General features: G+C 37.2%; 1 protein-coding gene across 18 annotated transcripts in view; it reads right to left on the bottom strand.

Moving 5' to 3' along the window:
• The window catches only part of CMC1 (C-X9-C motif containing 1), a 76,234-nt gene that overhangs the window by 44,167 nt on the left and 8,680 nt on the right, over window positions 1-23,387 (bottom strand). For 13 of the 18 annotated variants that reach the window (XR_016394673.1, XR_016394671.1, XM_022564923.3 and 10 more), the window contains exon 2: window positions 10,659-10,748. Coding sequence is in view for 15 of the 18 variants with exons in the window: in XM_022564923.3 (XP_022420631.1) it covers window positions 10,659-10,748 (90 nt within the window). In the remaining 3 variants the exon portion in view is untranslated. The other 5 variants (XM_089918963.1, XM_089918967.1, XR_016394674.1 and 2 more) reach the window with 4 other exon arrangements.

Genomic DNA, 23,387 nt, shown 5'->3' with positions numbered 1-23,387 from the left:
AGGATATCAAATCTTTGTCACATATGTTAGAAATATTTTCCTAGTTTGTGATCTTTCTATTATGTTTATAGAATGTAACATACAGAAAAATTTACTTTTTCTATATTTATAGTTTTGTTGTATTATAAAATATAACATGATTCTTATATGTTCATTTGAAGAACAATCTATAAAAATAAAAAAAAATCACCCATAATCCACACTCTTCCTCCCATATCCCTTAAAAAAAAAAAAAAAAGTAATGTTTTCATTTTGGAGAATATGAAAAAAAACTACACGTAGGAAAACAAATAACCTATGATCCACCTTTTTCCTTCCCACATTTCCAGGTATTAATTTTTTTTTTTTTTTTTTGCGGTACGCAGGCCTCTCACTGTTGTGGCTTCTCCCGTCGTGGAGCACAGGCTCCAGACGCGCAGGCTCAGCGGCCATGGCTCACGGGCCCAGCCGCTCCGCGGCATGTGGGATCTTCCTGGATCAGGGCACGATCCCGTGTCCTCTGCATCGGCAGGCGGACTCTCAACCACTGCGCCACCAGGCAAGCCCCTTATTGTTAAATTTGAATGTATTTTTTTCCATATGAATCTATCATTTTGTTATAATTAGTATAATACTAGGTATACAATTTTATATCATGCTTTTTTAAATTCAGCATTATGAACGTGTTCAGATTTGTTAATGATCCTTCATAAAATCAACTAGTAATTACCACATAATATTTTGAGTGTATTTTTCATTTGATTAACAAGGTTAATAAAAATCAAGAAGACTTTCAATTTCACTAAAAACTAAACATCAAAAAGTATTGTTTTTTTTTTTAATTGGGGTATAGTTGTTTCACAATGTTGTGTTAGTTTCTACTGTACAGCGAAGTGAATCAGCTATATGTATACATATATCCCCTCTTTTTCAGATTTCCCTCCCATTTAGGTCACCACAGAGCATTGAGTAGAGCTCCCGTGTTATACAGCAGGTTCTTATTAGTTATCTATTTTATACATATTAGTGTATATATGTCAATCCCAATCTCCCAATTCATCCTGCTCCCCCCTTACCCGCTTGGTGTCCATACGTTTGTTCTCTACTTCCGCCTCACAAACAGGTTCATCTGTACCATTTTTCTAGATTCCACATGTACGTGTTAATATACAATATTTGTTTTTCTCTCTCTGACTTACTTCACTCTGTATGACAGTCTCTAGGTCCATCCACATCTCTACACATGACCCAATTTCATTCCTTTTTATGGCTGAGTAATATTCCATTGTATATATGTACCACATCTTTATCCATTCATCTGTCTATGGGCATTTAGGTTGCTTCCATGACCTGGCTATCATAAATAATGCTGCGATGAACGTTGGGGTGCATGTGTCTTTTTGAATTATGGTTTTCTCTGGATATGTAACCAGTAGTGGGATTGCTGGGTCATATGGTAATTCTATTTTTAGTTCTTTTTAGGAACCTCCATACTGTTCTCCATAGTGGCTGTATCAATTTACATCCCCACCAACAGTGCAAGAGGGTTCCCTTTTCTCCACACCCTCTCCAGCATTTATTGTTTGTAGATTTTTTGATAATGGCCATTCTGACCGGTGTGAGGTGATACCTCGTTGTCGTTTTGTAAATTATGAAAATAAACATTTAAGTTCAACATGTACCTCAAATTATTATGCTATGTGAGTATGACCACATTTTTAATGAGTGAATGGTCTACAGTGTATATATGTTAGGGCTACAGCCCCCAAAAAGACTGTTACAGAAAACAGCCTTAGAGGTGTTCCCAGAAAATGAAGTGAATAATAAAAACTGCTTAAGCTATTGGAAGAAAGTAACTTTTTAATCTAGGTGAAGGCAGGGATAAATAATACACAGCAAACAAGATCCGTAACTAAAAAGCAGTTAACTACAAATAAACTAGCACGTAGGCCGAAAGGACAAGTACTAGACAAAGCATATCATCACCTACCAAATCCACCACTCACGTCTGACACAGCACCAGTGTGCTGGGCAGCCACTTCCAACTCATCAGAGTCGGCACAGAGAAATGGTATTTGCTGCCTTTGACCACGCGTCATTTGACACAAATGGCTAATTCAGCCTCTTCACTGTGGTGTGAGACCAGGTACCCAGCACCAGATACTACAGCCAGCAGTACTGAAGGACAGTTTGATGAATTAACAAATCAATGTAATCATGAATTAATTCTGGAATGAAAGTGGTCCAGGTAGAACCTTAAAACCAAGGAACAAAAATGTCAGTCTTTATCACTGTCCAAATCGACGTGCATCAAACACACACCAAGAGAATTGACACTTACACAAAAATATTAGAAAAATACCAGAACCACCACAATTGAATAAACATTCGCCTCCTTTGTTTCCCTTGAAAACAATGATGAATTTTTATTACCGTCCAATACAGTGGCTTCAAACTTAGACATCTACCAGACACCTCAAAGTTCACGTCCAGAACTAGACTCCTGATCTATCAATCGCCAAAAACTAAAATAAAATAATAAAATTTCTCCACACACAGGCTTCCCCGTCTCTGTTAACCACAACTCCATCCATTACTTGCTCAGGACAAGTAACAGGGAGTCGTCTTTTTCTCTCTTAACTCTGTCTTCAAAATACACCCTGGGTGTGCTCAGTCTCACCATCTCCACCATTACCACCCCTCCACTTCACCACCCTCTATCAGGTGGACCATCCCTAAACTGGCGTCCCTGGTCTGCCCTTGCCCCATCCCATCTACTCTTAACGCAGCGGCGAGTGATGCTAGCACATTGCAGATCAGACCCCGTCTCCTTCCACTGCTCTAAGCCATCACTACCTTTCATTTGGCTCCTCAGTGCCCACAAGACCCTGATTCTATCCACTGTCACCCTCCTGAACACTCACTTCCCACTCTCCTCCTCACTCATCCCACCCTAACCACAGGGACCTTTCTGGTGCTCCTCAAACATGCCAGCCGCATCCAGTGCCTCAGCATCTTTTCACGTGCTACTCCTGTTCACATCATTCCTCCCAGAGATACTGCACATCTCACTCCTTCACCTCCTACAAGAATTCTGTTCAAATGTCACCATCTTAGTGAGACCCACGCTGACCACCTACTAAAAACTGCAGCCCCGGGGATTCCCTGGTGGCGCAGTGGTTGAGAGTCTGCCTGCCGATGCAGGGGATGCAGGTTCGTGCCCCGGTCTGGGAAGATCCCACATGCCGCGGAGCGGCTGGGCCCGTGAGCCATGGCCACTGAGCCTACGCGTCAGGAGCCTGTGCTCCGCAGCGGGAGAGGCCACAACAGTGAGAGGCCCGCGTACCACAAAAAACAACAAACAAAAAACTGCAGCCCCTTCTAACACCAGCACCCTCCCCACTGCCTTACCCAACTTTATTATTCTCCAGGTCACTTATATTTACTTATAACTTACAATATTTATCTCCCTCCTTCCCTGAAACCTAAGGGCTATCATGGCAAATGTCTTTGTCTGTTTTATTTACTGTTCATATAATGGTGACTACTAAGTGGGAAATACTCAGTAAATGTTTTTGAATGACCACGTTCCATATAACCCTAAGGGTCCATTCAAGTGCCTAAGAGAATCTGAAAATTCCGTTTTGGCTTTGTAAAAATATATTTTTAGTCATGTAATAATTGACCAACACTAAAACATATGCAAATAGTATTATCAAATGCTAACACTTTGGAGACAGCCAATATAGTAAAAATATGATGCCAGAAAAACTTGTTCATGGGCCTCAGAACAAAATTTTTCTATTATATCTATTTAATTGAACAATACTCTGAAAATCTGAGTAAATCATAAGAAATCATTACTATTTAGAACTACTTCCTTATGTGATTTCGGATTTACTCTATATTTTGCATCCCTCAAAAAACTGAACCACAAAAATTAACTGGGAGATACATACTAGGCAACAACTGTTATAACATCTGATTTCAAATTTGCTTCCTGAAAATAATTGTTTTCATGTACTGACTCTGTAAATGTAACAAAATCAGTAACTTGTAATAATACACACAAAAATACTGCTTTTATCTGTTTTAGACATTACAGTTTGAAACAAATTCTAGCCCCATCCCAAAAAGAACTGATTATTTTTTAAATAGTTCTAAACCTACCAATCTAGTGCATTCCAGGGTTCTGTACAAACCAAACTTCCCCTTTATTTTCCACAGACATACAAGATTTCTCTAAGAATGTATTTAGTAAAAATATAACTATTTGTGTGTATCTGCAAGAAGTTTACCAGTCACAGGCTCTGATTAGAATCCCAATCACAACTCAAGGATCATCAGATAGCTTAAATGAAGTGTGATCTCGTACTCAGATTTTACATACAAGGGCATGGTACTGTTTAAAGATGACACTTAGTTTTGGATTAATTACTCATAAGATGAAAGGATTTAAGTCTATCACAGTAGCAAAGTAATTGAAAGTCAAATAGCTAGGAAACTAGGAAAATAATACAAACTTGTTAATACTGATAGAAGTTATAACTCACATTTTTATTAGTAATATTTACTCATTTTAACAAATATTTCTAAGTTTCAAGCCATGTAATTTTTTGGTTTTGTGTTCAAATGTAGACTTTTCACTCTTATAGCTTCAGAGATGAGTTGCATAAATCAGTTGTTAAAAACACTAGATTCATCTGCTCTGACAATATTCCCTGCTAATTTAGCCAAATAAAGATTTAGCTGAAAGTGGGGGGGTGGGTGATGAATTGGGAAATTTATACACTAATATGTATAAAATGGATAATAAGAACCTGCTGTATAAAAAAATAAAACTTCAAAAAAAAAATTTAACTTAACTTCTAAAACTAAAACATACTGCACCTTTCTTTGTGAAAGAAGAACTAGCCATTTTATTCAAGAGGAGTACTAATGTCCAATTACAGATAATTTTATTACAAAATTGCCATTATTCAGAAACAAGACCAATAAGTCAAGACAATCATTAAGTCCTACAACAGAAGTGTGAATTAATAAATGTAACTGAGAACTACTAAGTCAATGAGCAATGACCATATCATATACTTTGTTCAGTTTTAAAAATCATTCAGCTGTACTTGTGACTGACAGAGGTCTATTATTCGTGATGCCACTTGCATGACATCAGCCCAACAGACATACATAGTAACTTTGATTGAACACAATTATTTAATTAAGTATTGTAAAGTTATTAAATACATAATAACTTTTACTGTGTCCATGTGCAGGAAAGAGTTACCATGGCAGGCCTGACACCGCTCTCCTTAGAAAGGCCTGCTTACAAGGCTGGCCCTTAGCTGGTGTCAGAACCTGGATTTGGGAAGAATTCCCACCATTCCCTAATTGATGAGAGCTGCTCACTGCGCCTAAACTGTCTGGGTAAACCACGTGGTTTGTGTTCAACACCTGCTTTCCTTCTGGGAGTCTGGAATTTTGGTACATACTATGCAGAGGCTGCCACGTTGACTGACTCCCAGTTAAAAGTCTGAGGACCGAGTCTCTAACGAGTTCCCCCGGAGACATTTCACACGTTGTCACAATTCAACCATGCTGGAATTAAACTCACGCTGAGTGACTCTACCAGGAGAGAACTCTAGGAAGCTTGCACCTGGTTTCCTCTGGACTTCGTCCCATGTGCTTCTTCCCTTTGCTGGTTTTGCTCTAATAAATCTTAGCCATCAGTATGACTATATGCTTAGTACTATGAGTCTTTGTAGGAAATCACCAAACTCAGGGGTGGTCTTGCGGACCCTGACACAGACCCGTGTAGGTCCAAAGAAGAGGACTTGTGCTTTAAATCTCTTTATATTTCTTAGAATATATAACATACTCTTATACATAAAAGATACTCATATTTTGTGATTTTATATATTATCCTCCTAACATATCCAAACCAGTCTAAAGATGTGTTGAATCTCTACATCAGTGTAACTTAACATTGCTGAACCGGTTAAATGGCAAAAATACATGTGATAATACAAGTACAATTCAAACAACAAAGGAAAAGCTTTGGCAGGTTCAAGTAACAGAGTTGGATAGAAGATTGATTACTTTGACCATTTACAGTCTGCAGCCCTCCAGTTTGTTTTAATGATGTCTTGATAGTTCTCTGCCTGCAAATATCCTAAAGAAGATCCTGGGGCTTCCCCGGTGGCGCAGTGGTTGAGAGTCCACCTGCCGATGCAGGGGACACAGGTTCGTGCCCCGGTCCGGGAAGATCCCATATGCCACGGAGTGGCTGGGCCCGTGAGCCATGGCCGCTGAGCCTGCGTGTCCGAAGCCTGTGCTCCGCAACGGGAGAGGCCACAACAGTGAGAGGCCTGCGAACCGCAAAAAAAAAAAAAAAAAAAAAAATATCCTAAGCATTCTTAATTTGAATTTCTTTTTTTGTTAATTCATCCATCTTTGGAATTTAGCAAAATATAACATATTTCAGTTGTGTGTGACTGATAAAAACGGCAGGCATTTTATCAAGCTTCTGTGTTATTTAACGACAGTTCTGTGATGTGTCAAATAAACAATCCATGCTTCCTTATACTTTATACAATTCCTTTAGAACCAATCCTACCTATTGGCCAGTAGATCAAAAAGACTGCCACAGAAAACACTGATACAAAAGAAACACTGAAATATGATAAAAGAAGGCCCAAGGGATGAAAGGAGTGAGTTGGAGAATATATCCAGGTTAAAGAAAGTTCCAGGCCACCCCTGATGTCAAAGTACTTTTCTGGTCTTGATCTGTCATAACAAAAAGAAAAAAAGGTTCTTACTATTTTTAAGGCAAACTTCTTTACTCAGCATAGAGATGTTATATCAAATGCCAATTATGCATTTCAAAAAAGCAAAGAAATACAATGAATTTTTACAAAACACAGCAATTCGGTGACTCTTTTTCTTATGAAGGCTCTATTTCCAGAAAAAAAAAATTATAGCACTAGAATGCATACTTTACCATTATGTATGAACAAACAATATTTTTAAAAATATTACTAACATAGAAAATATAAATCATTAAATTAGTGAAGAGTCAAACACATGGGAAAAGTCACAGAGCGGGAAGTAGCCTCCAGAGGTCATCAAACCATCCTCCTAAAACACTACACATTAGTAAGTCCCCGATTCAAGAAAAAGCCATGATTCCACCATCACACTTGATGGAAGGGGACTTCTGTTTTGGCTTTTGGGAGGTGGGGAGACTGAGGGGAGAAAGGCAGAGACTGGCCATTCTAGAATTTTTCTTCTGTACCATTCCCAGTGTATTCAGCATTCACTGTGTTACTTTGGTCGTTTATTTTAGTGGCTCTACTCACTGCCACTAATACCACTGGCAAAAGAAGAACATTATGAAGTTTTCTATTTAAATCCATTGTTCAACTGCCTTTCTTTTGATGTATGCTTTACCAACAGAGTTTATAATCTTGTGAAAGTTTATGTAGTAGTGAGATCCAGATTCTCAATTCTGTATCTAATCCCCAAGTCAAGCCATCTTTACTCATCAAATCAAAACTAAGTTATAAAGGAAAAAGTGATGAGCATTCTTTTTCTCTTCAAAAGGAAACAAAAAAAATCTATTTTATAAAGACAAAGATTCTCAAGTTGACACCAGTTTACTACAACACTGCTTAACTGTCACCCAAAAGCTGAGACTTTCTTGTTTCAGGTTATAATTTTCATTATATGGAAACGGCAAGGTTACCATGACTTCATAAAAATTAACTGTAGAATTAGAATCTTGTAATTATAGATAAAAGTTAAATTTTATTAGTATCAGGGGCTATAACAATGAAACATTCTAAACATTATCCACTACTTAAGACAAATTTTAAGTGTGTTTAAACATAAGGTGAAATGTGCAATGCAGACTAAATCAGTGTAGAGTAAAAACCCAATAGTGTACATATAGATAATGAAGGGATCAGGGAAGCTGGTTAAAACTTATAATGAAGAGAGAACTAGTAAGAATATAGCAACCTGGCTGAAATTGATATTCATTAGGGTACTCTCACATCAATAGGGAGCATTTGGATGCTGTGGTCTTTATCAGTGTCCCAGCTGGTAATGGTTGAAGGTTAATGCCTTACCCCATTCTGTTCAATTTTCTATCCTAATTAGCCCTCCAAATCTATAGCTGTGGGCACCAAGTGTCTGTGCTCAAAAGAAACTAATTAATGCTAGCAAATTAGATCAAGTCCAAAGATCCAACAGCCAAACTCTTAGTTAAATGCTCCTTGTTAATAGGAAGTGTAGCTGTCAATAACTGCTGTTGGTGACTATAATGAGGCATCCTTTTTTTCATTGAAAGTGATTTCATTTCTCTTTGTCACTGGAAAAGCTGTTCCATTCCCTTCACAAACCTAAGTTGCTGGCAGCCTGACCCAATTCTTATGATCAGCCAGGTTGAAATGACATGAAAAAATAAAATCAAACAGAAAAGCTTTCCTACATAATCATGTTTCAGGCATTTAACAGAAAATCAGATCACTTATTAGAATTCCTATATCTTTACTCAAGAACTGTACAATTAGGATGCATAATGCTTTTATGTAAAATCCTGTAATTATTTAATAAAACAAAGGCTATAAACAGTAAATAAACCACAATGGAAGTGTTCTGATTCTAAATTCCATCTTATTGTTCAGTTTAAATGTAGCTGTTCTGCTCCCACTTGAGCAATGCCAGTTTATGTTCTCTCCTAGTTCACATGGTTAAACAGGAAGATCATTCTTTTATAAAACAATCAATTTTAGATTCTAAAACACTGTTTTGGACCATATGGCCTGACAAAAAATCAATATACGATATCTATAAAAATTCAAATACTCAAAGATCATTTGTTATAACGTGTTCTAGTAGGGACAAATGCATTGAAATCACTCAAATGGATCTCAAATTTTAAGATGCTTTCAGTCTTCAGAAGATTTTAAGTATGGTAAAAAAGAAAAAAAGATCAACATCCTAAACAACTTAAGTTTTTATAAAGAAGCAAAAACTAAACATTTTCTTTTCTGTACCATTACAAAGTAATAGGTGTGTAACACGAATATTTTAAAGTTATACTCTATTTCTTTCATTTCAAAGACCAAAGTTTCATTGTCTAAGAGCAAAGCAAAGGTAGTTCTGAAACCCAAACTCGACCATTTCACATTTTCACCTGAATCATGTAAGAAGTCTATAATTGAGTTATCTAGCTTTCTTTCATTCTAGATATCAGAATAACATGTTACAAAACCCTATAATTTTATTATCCATTTTTAAGTTTTATCCTCCCTCACCTGAATCAGGATATTTTTTTAAAGTCCTATGAGGCAGGTGGAGGGTTACCTCTTGAGACCATCAGCATGACACCCGCTGACGCCAGGTGTGCACTGAACCCTACCCGCAGGTGCCAACGGAGTAACTTCTCCTGACATCTGGGGGTGGGGGAAAGGAAGGTGCTCTGATTATACAACTAATTCATAATGAAAGCAAGACCATCAAATGATACTAATAAATTACTGATAACTTGTTAATAAATTTATTTACAGATGGATTTAATTCAAACCTGATTTATAGGTGGATTTAAAATGGGAATAGCTCATGATAAATCATTTAAGAAAAAGAAATGACCATCACACAATGTCAATTCTGAGGAACTATTCTTTTATTGCCTTTGTCCATCAGTCCCAGAGGTCATTCTCTAAGGAGATAGCATCTAAGGGACAGAAATGTGCCTAGCACCCAAATGTTATTGACACAGTCCCCAAACTACAGCTGACACAGCCTGGCTTCCCGCGGAGAAACTTGCCGGGCACTGCAGCCCATCAGCCTCACTAAGCATTACTGTGGTCCCTCAACGAAGGCTACAAGGGATGCTGGGAAAACAGTCCACATCAGCACAATTTTACCACTGTTTCTTTGCCATGGACATTCCAAGAGGAAGATTTTTATTAAAAAAACATTTCTACAATAATACTGCTATCTGCTTTTCTAATTACCCATCATTTATGGCCTCATTTTTCATCTTCTACGCCTTTGTATTTTTCACTATAATATTACATATTAATCAACATATCTCTAGATTTATAGAATACAGGCATATTTTATATTAAAACATTTTTCAAAGAATACATGCATATGTGGGTGTCTAGTGCATGCATTTACATAGATATCTTCTGCTCAGAAATGTAGAATATAGAAAAGTTTTTAAAAAGACTTGTAAGTACTACTGAGATTCCATTAACAATTCAATAATAGACAACAACGCCAAAGAAAATCATCTTAGACTATATTCCTATATGAATATTTTGATAGAGGAAAAACAGGCACACATTACATTTGATGTTTCTTCTTTCCCTATCAGAATCACCAGAATAACTTGTTTCTCCAAAATATGAATACAAGTTTTTCTCTATATATAACTGTACATCTGGGAAAAAATGCTTTTTACTAGGAATCTGGGAGAATATTTTTAAATTGTAAATGAATTGAACACTGCCTGGAAGTTCTGAAAGCTGAAATACTGGTATCTGAGTGAAAGGGTAAGAAGCAATTCATACATATTAATTCATTGACTACTTGATTCCAAGGCTAAGGATTAAATTCAGATCATGTTATAAAAAACATATTTGATCTTCATATGAATATTTGAATCTTACCTTGAACTTGTTCAGAACATCTCTCTCGGGCCTTTTCTCTCATTATTTTGGGGATCAAAACATCTTTTTCGACATGTCTGAGATGCTGCTCTGAAAAAAAAAAAAAAGATCTTCCTTTAATATAGTAAAGTCTCAGGTAAATCACCAGTTTAGGGGAAAAATGAGCACTCTGGTCTACTTAAAATAAAAGCCTAGGCAAATATATTAAAAAGTGACTCTTCTATGACCTCATAAAATTGTGACTCTTCAGTCGCTGAAAATCATTCTAAATATTGTTTTATATACAAAAGAAAAAATGTGAGGGTGTAGGCAACATCTTTCTAAAACATTCTGCAAACTATGTTGCAACACTTTTATTTGATAACACATTCCATGTAGTCTTGGCAAAATTAAAGTCATAAAGTGTTATAATTTTTTAATTCATATAATCCACAAAAAGAGGATTTTTAGCAATACAGTACTGAGATCCAACGATAGATGAAGAGATCCAAGATTAAGAGACGTGAGTAGTTTCTCTACCCAGTAACAAGAGTAGCTTAAGAAAGAGCTGGCAGAAGAAGAAAAAATGGAACTCGTGTGCATAGAAAAACAAACTACAGGAGGTTTCTGTGCACTTTAAATAGAACTACCTCAGTTAGACTAACACAGCAGCCGGAGCACCTGCTCCAAACTCCCACCTGCTCCTCAAATTCCTAGAGAACCCTGAAATCCAAAGGGGTAAGTATCCTCCAAATGATCAGGAATTCTGAAAGGCAAAAGGCAGATGAGATCAGATTAAAGGAGGCAATCTTATCCCCAGAGTTTTTTCCCAGGAAAAAACTGATACCAAAAGTAGGAAGTGGGCTTCCCTGGTGGCGCAATGGTTGAGAGTCCGCCTGCCGATGCAGGGAACACGGGTTCGTGCCCCAATCCGGGAAGATCCCACATGCCACGGAGTGGCTGGGCCCATGAGCCATGGCTGCTGAGCCTGCGCGTCCGGAGCCTGTGCTCCACAACGGGAGAGGCCACAGCAGTGAGAGGCCCGCGTAACGCATAAAAGAAAAAAAAAAAAAAGTAGGAAGCATGCTCCACGCTCTGAAGCAGGAGAAATGGGGAGGAGACATCCCTAGAGGAAACCAAAGCATTAGTGGTCGAAATACCACAGCAGGAGCCAAAGGAGGTCACTCTTCTGCTGCCTTCAGACCACAGATAAAATAAGTAAATACAGGCACTTATCTCTATAAGATCAGAAAGTCTCTCAGTATCTATCTAGTGACACTTAAGACCAGGAACCCCTAAACTTTTCCTAGTTCCCAACATCCTCGGGATGCAGCTATGAAGTGATACAGTATTTGTAGAGAGGGTAAGAGGGCATCTCAAAAAGCAAACAAAATCAGCAACAAGCAAACAGCCAAGAATCACCTAAATTTGTTGAAGGACAACACAGTGAAAAGGAGAACCCAACTGTAATTAATCAAGAAGTAAACAACTCCTAAGAGGATGAAAAGAATAAAGAAAGTAAGATTTTCAAATAAATATACTGAAGCAAATAAAAAGACATGAGTCCTCAGAAAGAAACAAATCATAGGTCACCTAAATGCACTTTGATGAAATATCTGAAGCTCAAAAATCCTAAAAGCTTCTAAAGGGAAAAAAAAAATCACCACACAGAGGAACAGGACCAGATTTACATCGTGTTTCACAGGCAAGATGTGGATGCAAGAAGATAATGACGAAATAACATCAAAGTTCTCAGAAAGAATTACTTTATATCCAAGAATTCCAGAGCCAATTAAGAGTGAAATTAAAGATATTTTCAGATATGTAAGAACTGAAAAGTTTCTCTCTTTCAACCCCACCGAAAAAGAAATGATCTTTATCATAGTGTGACAAACCAAGCCACTAATCCAATGTGGTGATGGAAAACAAGAATCCTTCTGTATGCACAGGGAGCCCATGGGCAGGAGTTCAGGCAGGTAGAGCGGAAGTGACTCTTCTCTGCTTCTGTGTCTGGGGCTCATCTGGGAAGACTCCAGCCACAGGCCCTGACTTCAATAGCCACAAAAGCTGGGGCTGGAGGATTTACTGCCAAGAAGACTTCTTTCTTCACATATTTATCTGATGTGTGGACTGGAAAGGCCAAATCACCTACACAGGGTACAGTGGGTAGGTGGCCTTTTCTGTTGTGGAAGCTGTGCAGCCTTGTTCCTGCTACCTTATATGTTGATTTCAAGTCACTGGGCTCAGCCTACACTCCAGTGGAGGGAGGGCCACATCACACAGAGCCTGAGGGAGGGAAGATACTGTTGTAACCTTCTTTGTAAAATAAAATCTGCCACAAGAATAGAGAATTATTCTGATCAAATAAAATGAATCCATGATGTACAAGTGTAAATATATAAGGCATAATAGAAAACATACATTTAAATTTACATGTTAAAACTGTAGAGTACTTGAACAACATCATCAACTAACTTGACCTAACGTTTATAGAATACTCCACTCAATAACAGCTGAATATTTACCAAGATAAACTATAGTCTGGGCTAGGAAACAAATCTTAATAAGTGTAAAAGAATTCAAATCATACAAAGTATGTTCCCTGACACCAGTGTATTTAAAGTAGAAATCAGTAACAAAAGGATCTCTTGATAATCTTCAAACATTTGGACACTAAATAACACACTTTAAAATAACCCATGGGTCTAGGAAGAAATGAAAAGGGAAATTAGAAAGTATTTTGAAATGAAAGAAAATATAACATATCAAAATTTGTGTGATGCAGCTAAAACAGTACTGATAGAAAAATTTATAGCACTAAAAGTTTACATTGGAAAAAATGGATGGTCTTAAATCAATGACTTAATCTTCCACCTTGAGAAATCTGAAAAAGAATAAAGAAACACAAAGCAAAGGAAAGAAATAATAAAACCTAAGCATAAATCAATGAAATAGAAACCAAAATAAACAAGCAAAATGATAAAGAAAAGCAATAAACCAAAACTGGTTCTTTGAAAACATTATTAAAACTGATAAACCACCTTGCCAGTAAAAAAGGGAGGTCACAAAGATCAGAAATGATACACATTTTTATATAATAGTAATGTATTTAAGTGATCTTTAAATGTAGGTCAATAAATTTGACAACGAAGATGAAGTGGACAAATTCCTTGAAAAACACAAATAACCAAACCTAACTCAAAAGGACATATAACCAGCAGAGCCCTATATCTATTAAGAAAATTGAATCTGTAGTTAAAAGCTTTCTCACAAAAAAATTCCAGACCCAGAGAGCCTCACTGGTGAATGTGGCCAAACATTTAAGAAAGAAATAATATCAATTCCATATGAACTCTTTCAGAAAACTGCTCTGAAGCCAGCATTACCCTGATACCAAAACCTGGTAAGACATTACAAGAAAAGAAAACTACAGTCCAATATCCCATCATGAATACAGATGTAAAACTCTTTACAAAAGATGAGCAAATTGAATTCAGCAATACAAAATAGGATAATACCTCATGACTAGGTGGGGTCTATCCCAGGATTGCAAGCTTCACTTAATATTCAAAAGTCAAGAAATGTAATTCATCATATTAAAAAACTAAAGAAGGAAAGACACGTGGTTATGACAACAAGCCACAGAAAATACATTTGACAAAAACCTAGTATCCATTCCTAATTAAAACCCTCAGTAAAGTAGGAACAGAAGGAAACTTCCTCAACAGGATAAATGGCATCTAAAGAAAAACCCACTGCTGATATCATATTTAATGGTGAAACACTGAAATGTTTTCCTCCTAAAACAGGGAACAAAAGATAAAGAAGTCTGCTCTTACCATTTCTATTCAGCATTATACTGGATGTTCTAGCCAGTGCAATAAGGCAAGAAAAATAAAAGACTTCCAGATTGAAAAGGAAAAAATAAAACCATAGTTACTCAAAGATCATATAATCATCTATATAGAAAATCCAATAGAATCTACAAAAAGTTACTAGAACTAGTACATGAGTTTAGCAAGGCTTCCAGATACAAGATTAATATACAAAAATCAAATGGAAATGACATAATAAAAAGTCAGAGGACTAGAAAATAATTCAATAATAACCTTCCAATCTTATAAAATAGAAAATAGCTTTTTAAAAAATGAGCTGGGGCTCAGGAACATGCAAGACAAGAAGAAAAGATCTAACATTGATTTTACCACAGTCTCAGAAAAAGAGGTAAAAAGAATGCAGGGCTGAAAAAATATTTGAAGAAATGACTGACACCTTTACGAACTAGTCAAAAGACAAAAACCTATTAATTCAAGAAAACAATTAAAAACCTAAAGAAATACACACCCAGACAAATCATAATCATACTTCGGAAAATGAGAAAGAAAAATCTTCAAGGTGCAGGGCAGAAGTTGAGACACAGATGTAGAGAACAAAGGTATGGACACCAAGGGAGGAAAGCCACGGTGGGGAGGGGATGGTGGTGTGCTGAATTGGACGATTGGGACTGACATGTATACACTGATGTGTATAAAATTGATGACTAATAAGAAACTGCTGTATAAAAAAATAAAATTCAAAAAAAAAATCTTCAAGGCATCAGAGAGAAATATAGCAGAACAAAAATTCAAAAGACAAAGGCTTTCTCTTCAGAAACCAGAGGCCAGAAGGAAGTGTCACAGTATTTTCGAGTACTAAAAGAAAAGACCTGTCAATCAAAAATTCTATAACCAGAAAAAATGTTTTTCAGGATTGAAGATAGAATAAAGATAACTCAGAGGAAAGGAAGCTAAGGTAATTTCTTGCCAGCAGACCTGTTGTAAAAGAATGGCTAGAGGAAGTTATTCAGACAGAAGGAAAGATTAACAAAAGGAAACTCAGAACAACAGGAATGAAGAAAGGGCAACACAAAGAATAAATGTAGTAAACTATTCTTTTCTTGAATTTTAAAAATTATTTTTGACAGAAGCAAAAATTACAGCATTCTCAATGTATATAGAGATTAATATTAAAGATGACTTCCAGATAAAGGAAAGAGGATAAAGCAACTTCGGTAGTAGTAAGATATCTACATTTTATTTGAAAGATAAAATGCTGATGCTAGTAGACGGTGATAAGCTATGTATGCATAATGTAATCTTTAGAACAACCACTTAAAAAAACTAAGAAATAAATTCAGAAACCATACAGATAAATCAAGTGGAATGGAGTTAACCAGACAGTAGTAACAGAAAGATAGCAGGAAAACCTCCTGACACCTGGAAATTAAATGACACGCTTCTAAATAATTCATAAGTCGAAAGAGGAAGTAAAAGAATACACTGACCTGAATAAAAATGAAAGCATAACATACCAAAATTTGTAAGACAAAGCTGAAGCAGTGCTTATAGGGAAATTTATAGCAATAAATGCTCATATTTAAAGTCTCAAACCAATACAGTTGACCCTTGAACAACACGGGTTTGAACTGTGAGGGTCCACTTATATGCAGACTTTTTCCAATACATGGGTACTACAATATTACACAATGGCAGTTGGTTGAATCCACCACATTTTATTAGGACAGCATTACTCAGATACCAAAAGCAAAGCAATATTTAAAAAAAAAAAAAGTCCTAATATCCTTCATGAATACAGATGCAAAAATCCTCAACAAAATATCAGCAAATCAAATCTGGCAATATATAAAAAGAAAAATACACCACACCAAGTGAGCTTTATTCCAAGGATGCACTATTTGAAAAACAACCAATGTGATCTATCATATTAACAGTGTAAAACAGGAAAGCCATAAGATCACATCAATTGACGCAGAAAAAAACCATAAAATTCAATGCTATTCATTAAAAATGAACAAACAAAACTCAGTAAACTAGGACTAGAAAGGAACTTCTTCAATCTAACAAAGAATCTGCAAATAATCTATAGCTAACATTATACTTAATGGTAAAAGACTGAATGCTTTCCCTTTAAGAAAAGGAACATGGAGTAAAACTGCATAGACCCATACACAGAAACATATGCATGTATATAAAAACTGGTGAAAACCGAAAAGGTCTACTGTCTAGTTAACAGTATTGTACCAACGTCAAGTTTCCTGCTTTTGATATTTGTACTACAGTTACGTAAGATTTCACTGTTGGAGGAAGCAAGGTGAAGGGCACAAGAGACTCTATACATTAGTATTTTTTATAACTTCTGTGAGTCTGTAATTATTTCAAAATAAAAAGTTAAGGAAAAAAAACTGCTAGAAGAAATCATAGGATAAGATCTTTATGTATTTGCAGAATATTTAGACTTGCTTACCCTCGACCATAAGAAAACAATCCAATTAGAAACGGGCAAAATATATGGATCTAACAAAGGACTTGACTCTAGAATATATTAAAAAACTCCTAATTATCAATAACAAAAATAGAAACAACCCAATAAAAAAGAGGCAAAAGGCTATAGTAGACACTTCAAAAAGAAGATACACAAAACTGTAAATATATACGTGAAAAGGTGCTCAAAATCATTAGTCATTAAGAAAATGCAAATGAAACCTATGATGTCATTTCACACCCACCAGAATGACTAAAATGAAAAACAGTAATGACACCAAATGTAAGGAAGAAACATGGAGCAACTGGAACTTTCATACATGCAGGCAGGAGTGTGAGATGATAAACTTCTTTGGAAACCTGCTTGTTAAGTTATAAAGTTAAATATACACCCAGCCTATTTTCCACTCCCTAGGTGTTCATTCACCCAAGATAAACGAAAATATATGTCCAGAAAACAACCTGTACAAATCAGTTTATAGAAGCATTATTCATGATAGCCCCAAACTGGAAACAACCTAAATGTCCACTGAATACTATTTAGCACTACAAAAGGATGAACTACTGGTTTACTCAACTTGGGTGAATCTCAAAAATTATGTTGAGAAAAAGAAGCCAGGCACAAGAGTATATACCATAGGATTCAAGAACATGCAAAACTAATCTACAATGATAAAAATTAGAACAGTAGTTATCCATGGGCATTGAGACGGATATTCTCTGAGGGATGTCCTGTTTGGGGTATATGCATTTATCAAAACTCACAATCTGGGCTTCCCTGGTGGTGCAGTGGTTAAGAATCTGCCTGCTAACCCAGGGGACTTGGGTTCGAGCCCTGGTCCGGAAAGATCTCACCTGCCGCGCAGCAACTAAGCCCACGTGCGCAACTACTGAAGCCCGCGCGCCTAGAGCCCGTACTCCACCACAGTGAGAAGCCTGCACACCGCAATGAAGAGTAGCCCCACTCACCGCAATTAGAGAAAGCCCTCATGCAGCAATGAAGACCCAAAGCAGCCATAAATAAATTTAAAAAAAACCTCACAATCTGTAAATTTCACTGTATATATATATATATATATTTTTTTTTACTTCAATTGACAATATGTTAACATTAAAACATGATACGAATCTATACTCACAGTGGGTGATTTTAACAAGTTAACTATCAGAAATTAAATAATTAAGTAGACAAGAAGTTTTATAACTTTCTCCTTCAAGATACTATTCATCTTTTATTAGATTTATTTCTATCAGGAAAGGTATCTTTTCATAAATAATATGTAATTATTTATTGCTGGTACGTAGGTTCAACTAAATTTTTTATACTGTCCTTGTAACCAATACAACCTTACTTAATTCTCATTAATTGTAATACTCTGCCAATAGATTCTCTTCCAATTTCTTTTTTTTTAATAAATTTATTTATTTATTTTTGGCTGCGTTGGGTATTCATTGCTGCACACGGGCTTTATCTAGTTGCGGCAAGCAGGGCTACTCTTCGTTGTGGTGTGTGGTCTCTAGGCACACAGGCTTCAGCAGTTGTGGCACATAGGCTCAGTAGTTGTGGTGCACGGGCTTAGTTGCTCTGCAGCATGTGGGATCTTCCCGGACCAGGGCTCAAACCTGTTTCCCCTGCATTGGCAGGCGGATTCTTAACCACTGCGCCACCAGGGAAGTCCTCCAATTTCTATATAGACAATCATCAGGAAAGCTCTGTACCTTTCTTTTTCAATTCTATGTCTTTTAGAAGAACAGTGAGTAGTAACCAGCAGCACCTGTCTTGAGTGCTCAAATTCTGCTTAGAATTTTTGAAGTTATCCTCATGTTGAGATCTGCCTGTGACTTTACTCTCCTATCTTTGTGTTGTTTTGGTATCAAAGTCACATTATTTAAACAATACATTAGGGACTTCTTTTTGTATTCTCTGGACCCCTTTGTATAAAAATCAAGATTATTATCAGTCCTTTGAAAGTTTGGTAGAAACCACCTGTGATGGTCAGCTTTATGGGTCAATTTGGTGAGGTGCTAGTCCCCAGGTATTCACACAAACTGTTGCTGGGAGGGTATTTTGCAGATGTGATCAATATCTTTAATCAGTTGACTTTAGGAAGATCATCCTAGAAAATCGAGTAGGCCTGATTCAATCAGTTGAAAAGCCTTCAGAGCACACTTGAGATTCTCCTAAAGAATTCCACCTGCAGACCACAGCTTTGGCTCATGACCAAGAGTTCCAGAGCTGCCCTTCCTGACACCCTGCCCTACACATTTCAGACCTGCCCAACAGTCAATCACATAAGCCAATATCCTGCCATGTGTATGTGTATATGTGTGTGTGTACCTGGTTTAGTCAGGGTTTGGGAGTATGTATGCGTGTGGGAGATAGACACAAAGAGAGTTTTAACTACTGATACAATTTTCTAAGGGCTTTCTATTTATTCTTGAGTCAGTTGCAGTTTTTAGTAAGTTTGTATTTCTCAAGGAAACTATCCATTTCATCTAAAATTTCAAAATAATGATATGAAGACGTTCACATGACTTCTTCCTCTTTACTACACCTATAACTGTATCCCAATTTTCACTACCTATGCCAGGGGGTCAACAAACTTTTTCTGTTAAGGACCAGAGTGTAAATACTTCAAGCTTTGTAGGCTACAAACCATCTCAGTCATGTATACTCCTTTTATTTATTTATTTTTAACAACCCTTTGAAAATGTTACTAACCATTTACAGCCTACAGGCCTTACCAGATTCTGCCCAGGGTATAGATTGCTGAACTCTGGCCTACACTATTGATTTATGCCTTCTCCTTTTCCTTAGCTTTGCCAGAGCTGCTATAAGATGAGAAAAAGAACACTAGCATACAGAAGGAACTGCAAGTATGGGTGGAGAGAAAAGGAAAGATTGAGAGGGAGGCTCTGGAGGAGTGGTGGGACCTGAGGGGACTAAGGAACCAGGATGAGTCAAGGCGAGCTTCCCAGTTTTCTGGCTCCAAATGAAATGATGTGACCACTCACTGAGACAGGGAGACAAAAGAAACCTCAGGTGCTTCAGGGTAGACAAGCTGAATTTGAAGAGCCTGTGACACATCCTGTGAGTGGAAAGCTGGTATCTATTTGGAGGGAAGACAATAAAACTGGGGCAGTCTCCACACACTTCTTTTCTCCTTGTCTACAGTGAAAACCATATTTAGGCATCAGTAATTGACAGTATTATTACTGAACAGATTAGAAGAAATACTGTGATATGCTGATCTACTATATATAATCAATTTCAGAATGTGATCTCTTCCTTTCACTCATACAGTTTTAATCTATACAACTCACCTATAATGTGTCCTGATGAACCCACTCTTTCTCTACACATCTTGCAGTGGTCTTAGATAAAGCACTAATTTTTTAAATTAGTTCCCTGAATAAAGACATAGCTTTGTGATACTGAACCATTTTTTCCATAAGTAAATTATAATACTGATTACCTAAATTTACCTATATTATAAATTCTAGATTATAATATTCCTCCAGAAACATTTTTTAAATGGCTTGCAAGAACTCCTTCTGATCATTCTTCTAAAACCTATGGCAAAGAAAATTCTAGAATCATATAGATATTGCTTTAGATTTTCTATACTCTTGGTGTTAAATCAGAAATAACAGACTTGAGAGTTCCCTGGAGGTCCAGTGGTTAGGACTCTGCGCTTCCACTGCTGGGGGCACAGGTTCTATCCCTGATCAAAGAACTAAGATCCTGCATGCCATGCAGCTCCCCCCCAAAAAAGAAAACAGACTTAAAAATATATAATTAATTGTGATACCACTTGGTAGCACACTGATCATTAAATGTCAATTTTTAATTAATTATGATTTTATACATATTTCAAAGTTTCCCTCAACACTACAAATATTACAGATATGGCACTTCTTATTCACAAAATTACAGGGTGATTCCCTCAATGTCAATATGATGCATATGTTATACATTTGCACCAAAGCCTACAAAAAAAATCAAATTTTGAGAATTTGCTACTCTATAGTCACATGAATTTATACTGAGATGAAGAATCAGGATAACACCACCAGGGAAAATTTCCAAAGCTCTAACTTCTCAACATTCTATCATCACCTGAAAGTCAATTTTCACCTTTTTCACTAGCTGACTTTGTTAGTTCAGACTTTGCTCTGGGGCTCACGAGTTCCTGCAACATGCCATCCTCAATTACAAGGCAAATGACAGCAGCACTTGTCATGAATCCACAAAAATAACAGTGACGCAACTCAGAGCATCACAGAATCTTCCACTGGAAAGAAGTGACACCACTGGAAGGGCAAGGAATGCCTTTTCAACACTGAAAATGTTCTAATTTAATTAATTTAATTGTTATTTAGATAGTGCCACTTTTTTTGTCTTTTTTGGAACCTTCTAGCTGCACTTACTTGTTCCCGCAGACATTTCCATGCTACTGTTTACTCTGGAGGAAAAATAAGAAAAATGTTTGTAGTAAATGTGCAAAACTGTTCTTATTAGCAATGGTTTCCACTTTAAGTCCCTCTTCTATACCAGCTACCAAGAGTCTCCAAATGAAGGGCCCAGGCAGACAGCATTGTGTACAATACAGCAGGACCAGAGCTCTCCACTGGTACCTTTGCACTGCGCGCTTCACACCAGGAGCCCGGGAGGACTCCGGTCTCAGTGCTCAAAGACACTGATGCCCCAACCAGACTTCCCTGTGTCTGCCAGCTCGGTCATACCCACTTCTACAGCGACAGTGTAATACGAAAAAGGGGTGGGTGGGCAGGGGTATGGAGACTGGGAAAACAAAAACAGGGAAGATCAGTGTCCCTTTCCCACCGTCTTCCCTTCAAGCCACACTTGAATTGACAAAACAAAGAAAATCCATAGCAGGAAAGATTTTCCCCCCAACAGTCCAGCAGCCTCTGGCTATGAAACCTCAAGATGAAGACCAGGAACACCCTTTACTCTTCTTAAAGGCCCCTCAGGTTAAGTATTTGGATTCTGTTTTGCACATAAAAACATGGAGACTCACAGAGGGGATATAACCCAGGCCTCTGATAAAAGGGCAGGCCCCAAATCTTCTTCCACAACCCGACCCCTCACCTGGGGCAGTGGCCTATTTCAGGGGACTTCAGCAAACAAGGTCCCGTGAGCTTCCAAAGTCACGGTGAAGCCTGAAAGAACCCCTGGACAAGATTGTTGGTTTCAGAAGCATCGTTTTGAACAAGCAAAATTCAAAACTTCACATTTCTTGATCAGAAAGTAAAGCTAAATGATTCTGACCATGGAGAAAATTATTAAAAAAAAAAAAGCAAAAGGACTGATTTGTCAGTTGGCTGAAAAGTACCTTCACAGAGAATAAACATCAAATATCAGGGCAGTCAGTAACAACAGAATCTTTTTATAAGCTCAAACTTACAAAACCCAGAAAGCACATCAATGAAGGAGATGTGCCTATTTCTGCTCTGCTTCTGGGTCACACACCACGGACTTCCCACAATCATTGTGCTACATTTGTACTCCTCTGTCCTATCAGCTTCCACTGGTAGTAACCACCTCGTTCACACATGTGCCCATTTCCCCAAAGCACCTATTTCTTGGACCTCAGATTCTGCAGATTGCTAGGTGTGAAAACTTCCTCTTCCACCCAATTGCTTTAACCAAGATGAGGCCAGAAAGGGACAAGACTAAAAGTATACCAAAGCAGGAAATCGACTTATGCAAGAAGACATGCCAATTTTAGAAAAGCACTGCAATCTCCATTGTGGCCATAATGTCTTAAATGAAAAGGCTTCACATTTACTTTATTTGGTAAAACTTCAAAACTGTCTTTTGCTACAAGCACAATTTCCCATTGATACCTAATAGAAAATCAGCCGTGTTATTACAGGAAACAGAAGGAATAAATGACAGCATGCCTGGGCCTCCCAGCAACACACCCCTGATTTATTTTCCCTCCGGTGTCTGTCTGAAACACAGTGGGCTACTTGCATCCTTACGAATGCTCCTCAATGCCTCTGGCCACACTAGCTCTACCAGTTCTTCCCCTCCACCTTGTTCATAAAATTTAACAAAACACATGGACCACTTTGATAACACAGCAAGGGAATTATTTTTATATTGAGACCTTATTTACTTATTTCAAAGATTCAACCCTTGCTCAAATCACTCACATCTTTCTCAGGATAGCCTACAGAGCCAGTCTGAGTTCTGAGTTAAAACCAGTTCCAAAATACAACTTTCTTCCTACCACCTTCACCAGACTGCCTCTGGCTAACCTTGGCTGAAATTCAAGTTCACCTTCAGAACAAAAATTTATCAAAATGAGGATATTAAGATAAATAATTAAGATACGTGTACTGTAGAGGCTGAAAGCAAACTCTAAAGGAGTCTCAAAAATATTCTGAACTATGGTAACAC

The sequence above is a fragment of the Delphinapterus leucas genome, chromosome 10 (genome assembly GCF_059928025.1).
Source record: "Delphinapterus leucas isolate spDelLeu-1000000601 "Yukka" chromosome 10, BTC_Dleu_Yukka2, whole genome shotgun sequence".
NCBI classification, from domain to species: Eukaryota; Metazoa; Chordata; class Mammalia; order Artiodactyla; family Monodontidae; genus Delphinapterus; species Delphinapterus leucas.
This window is presented reverse-complemented; position numbering and strand designations above follow the sequence as displayed.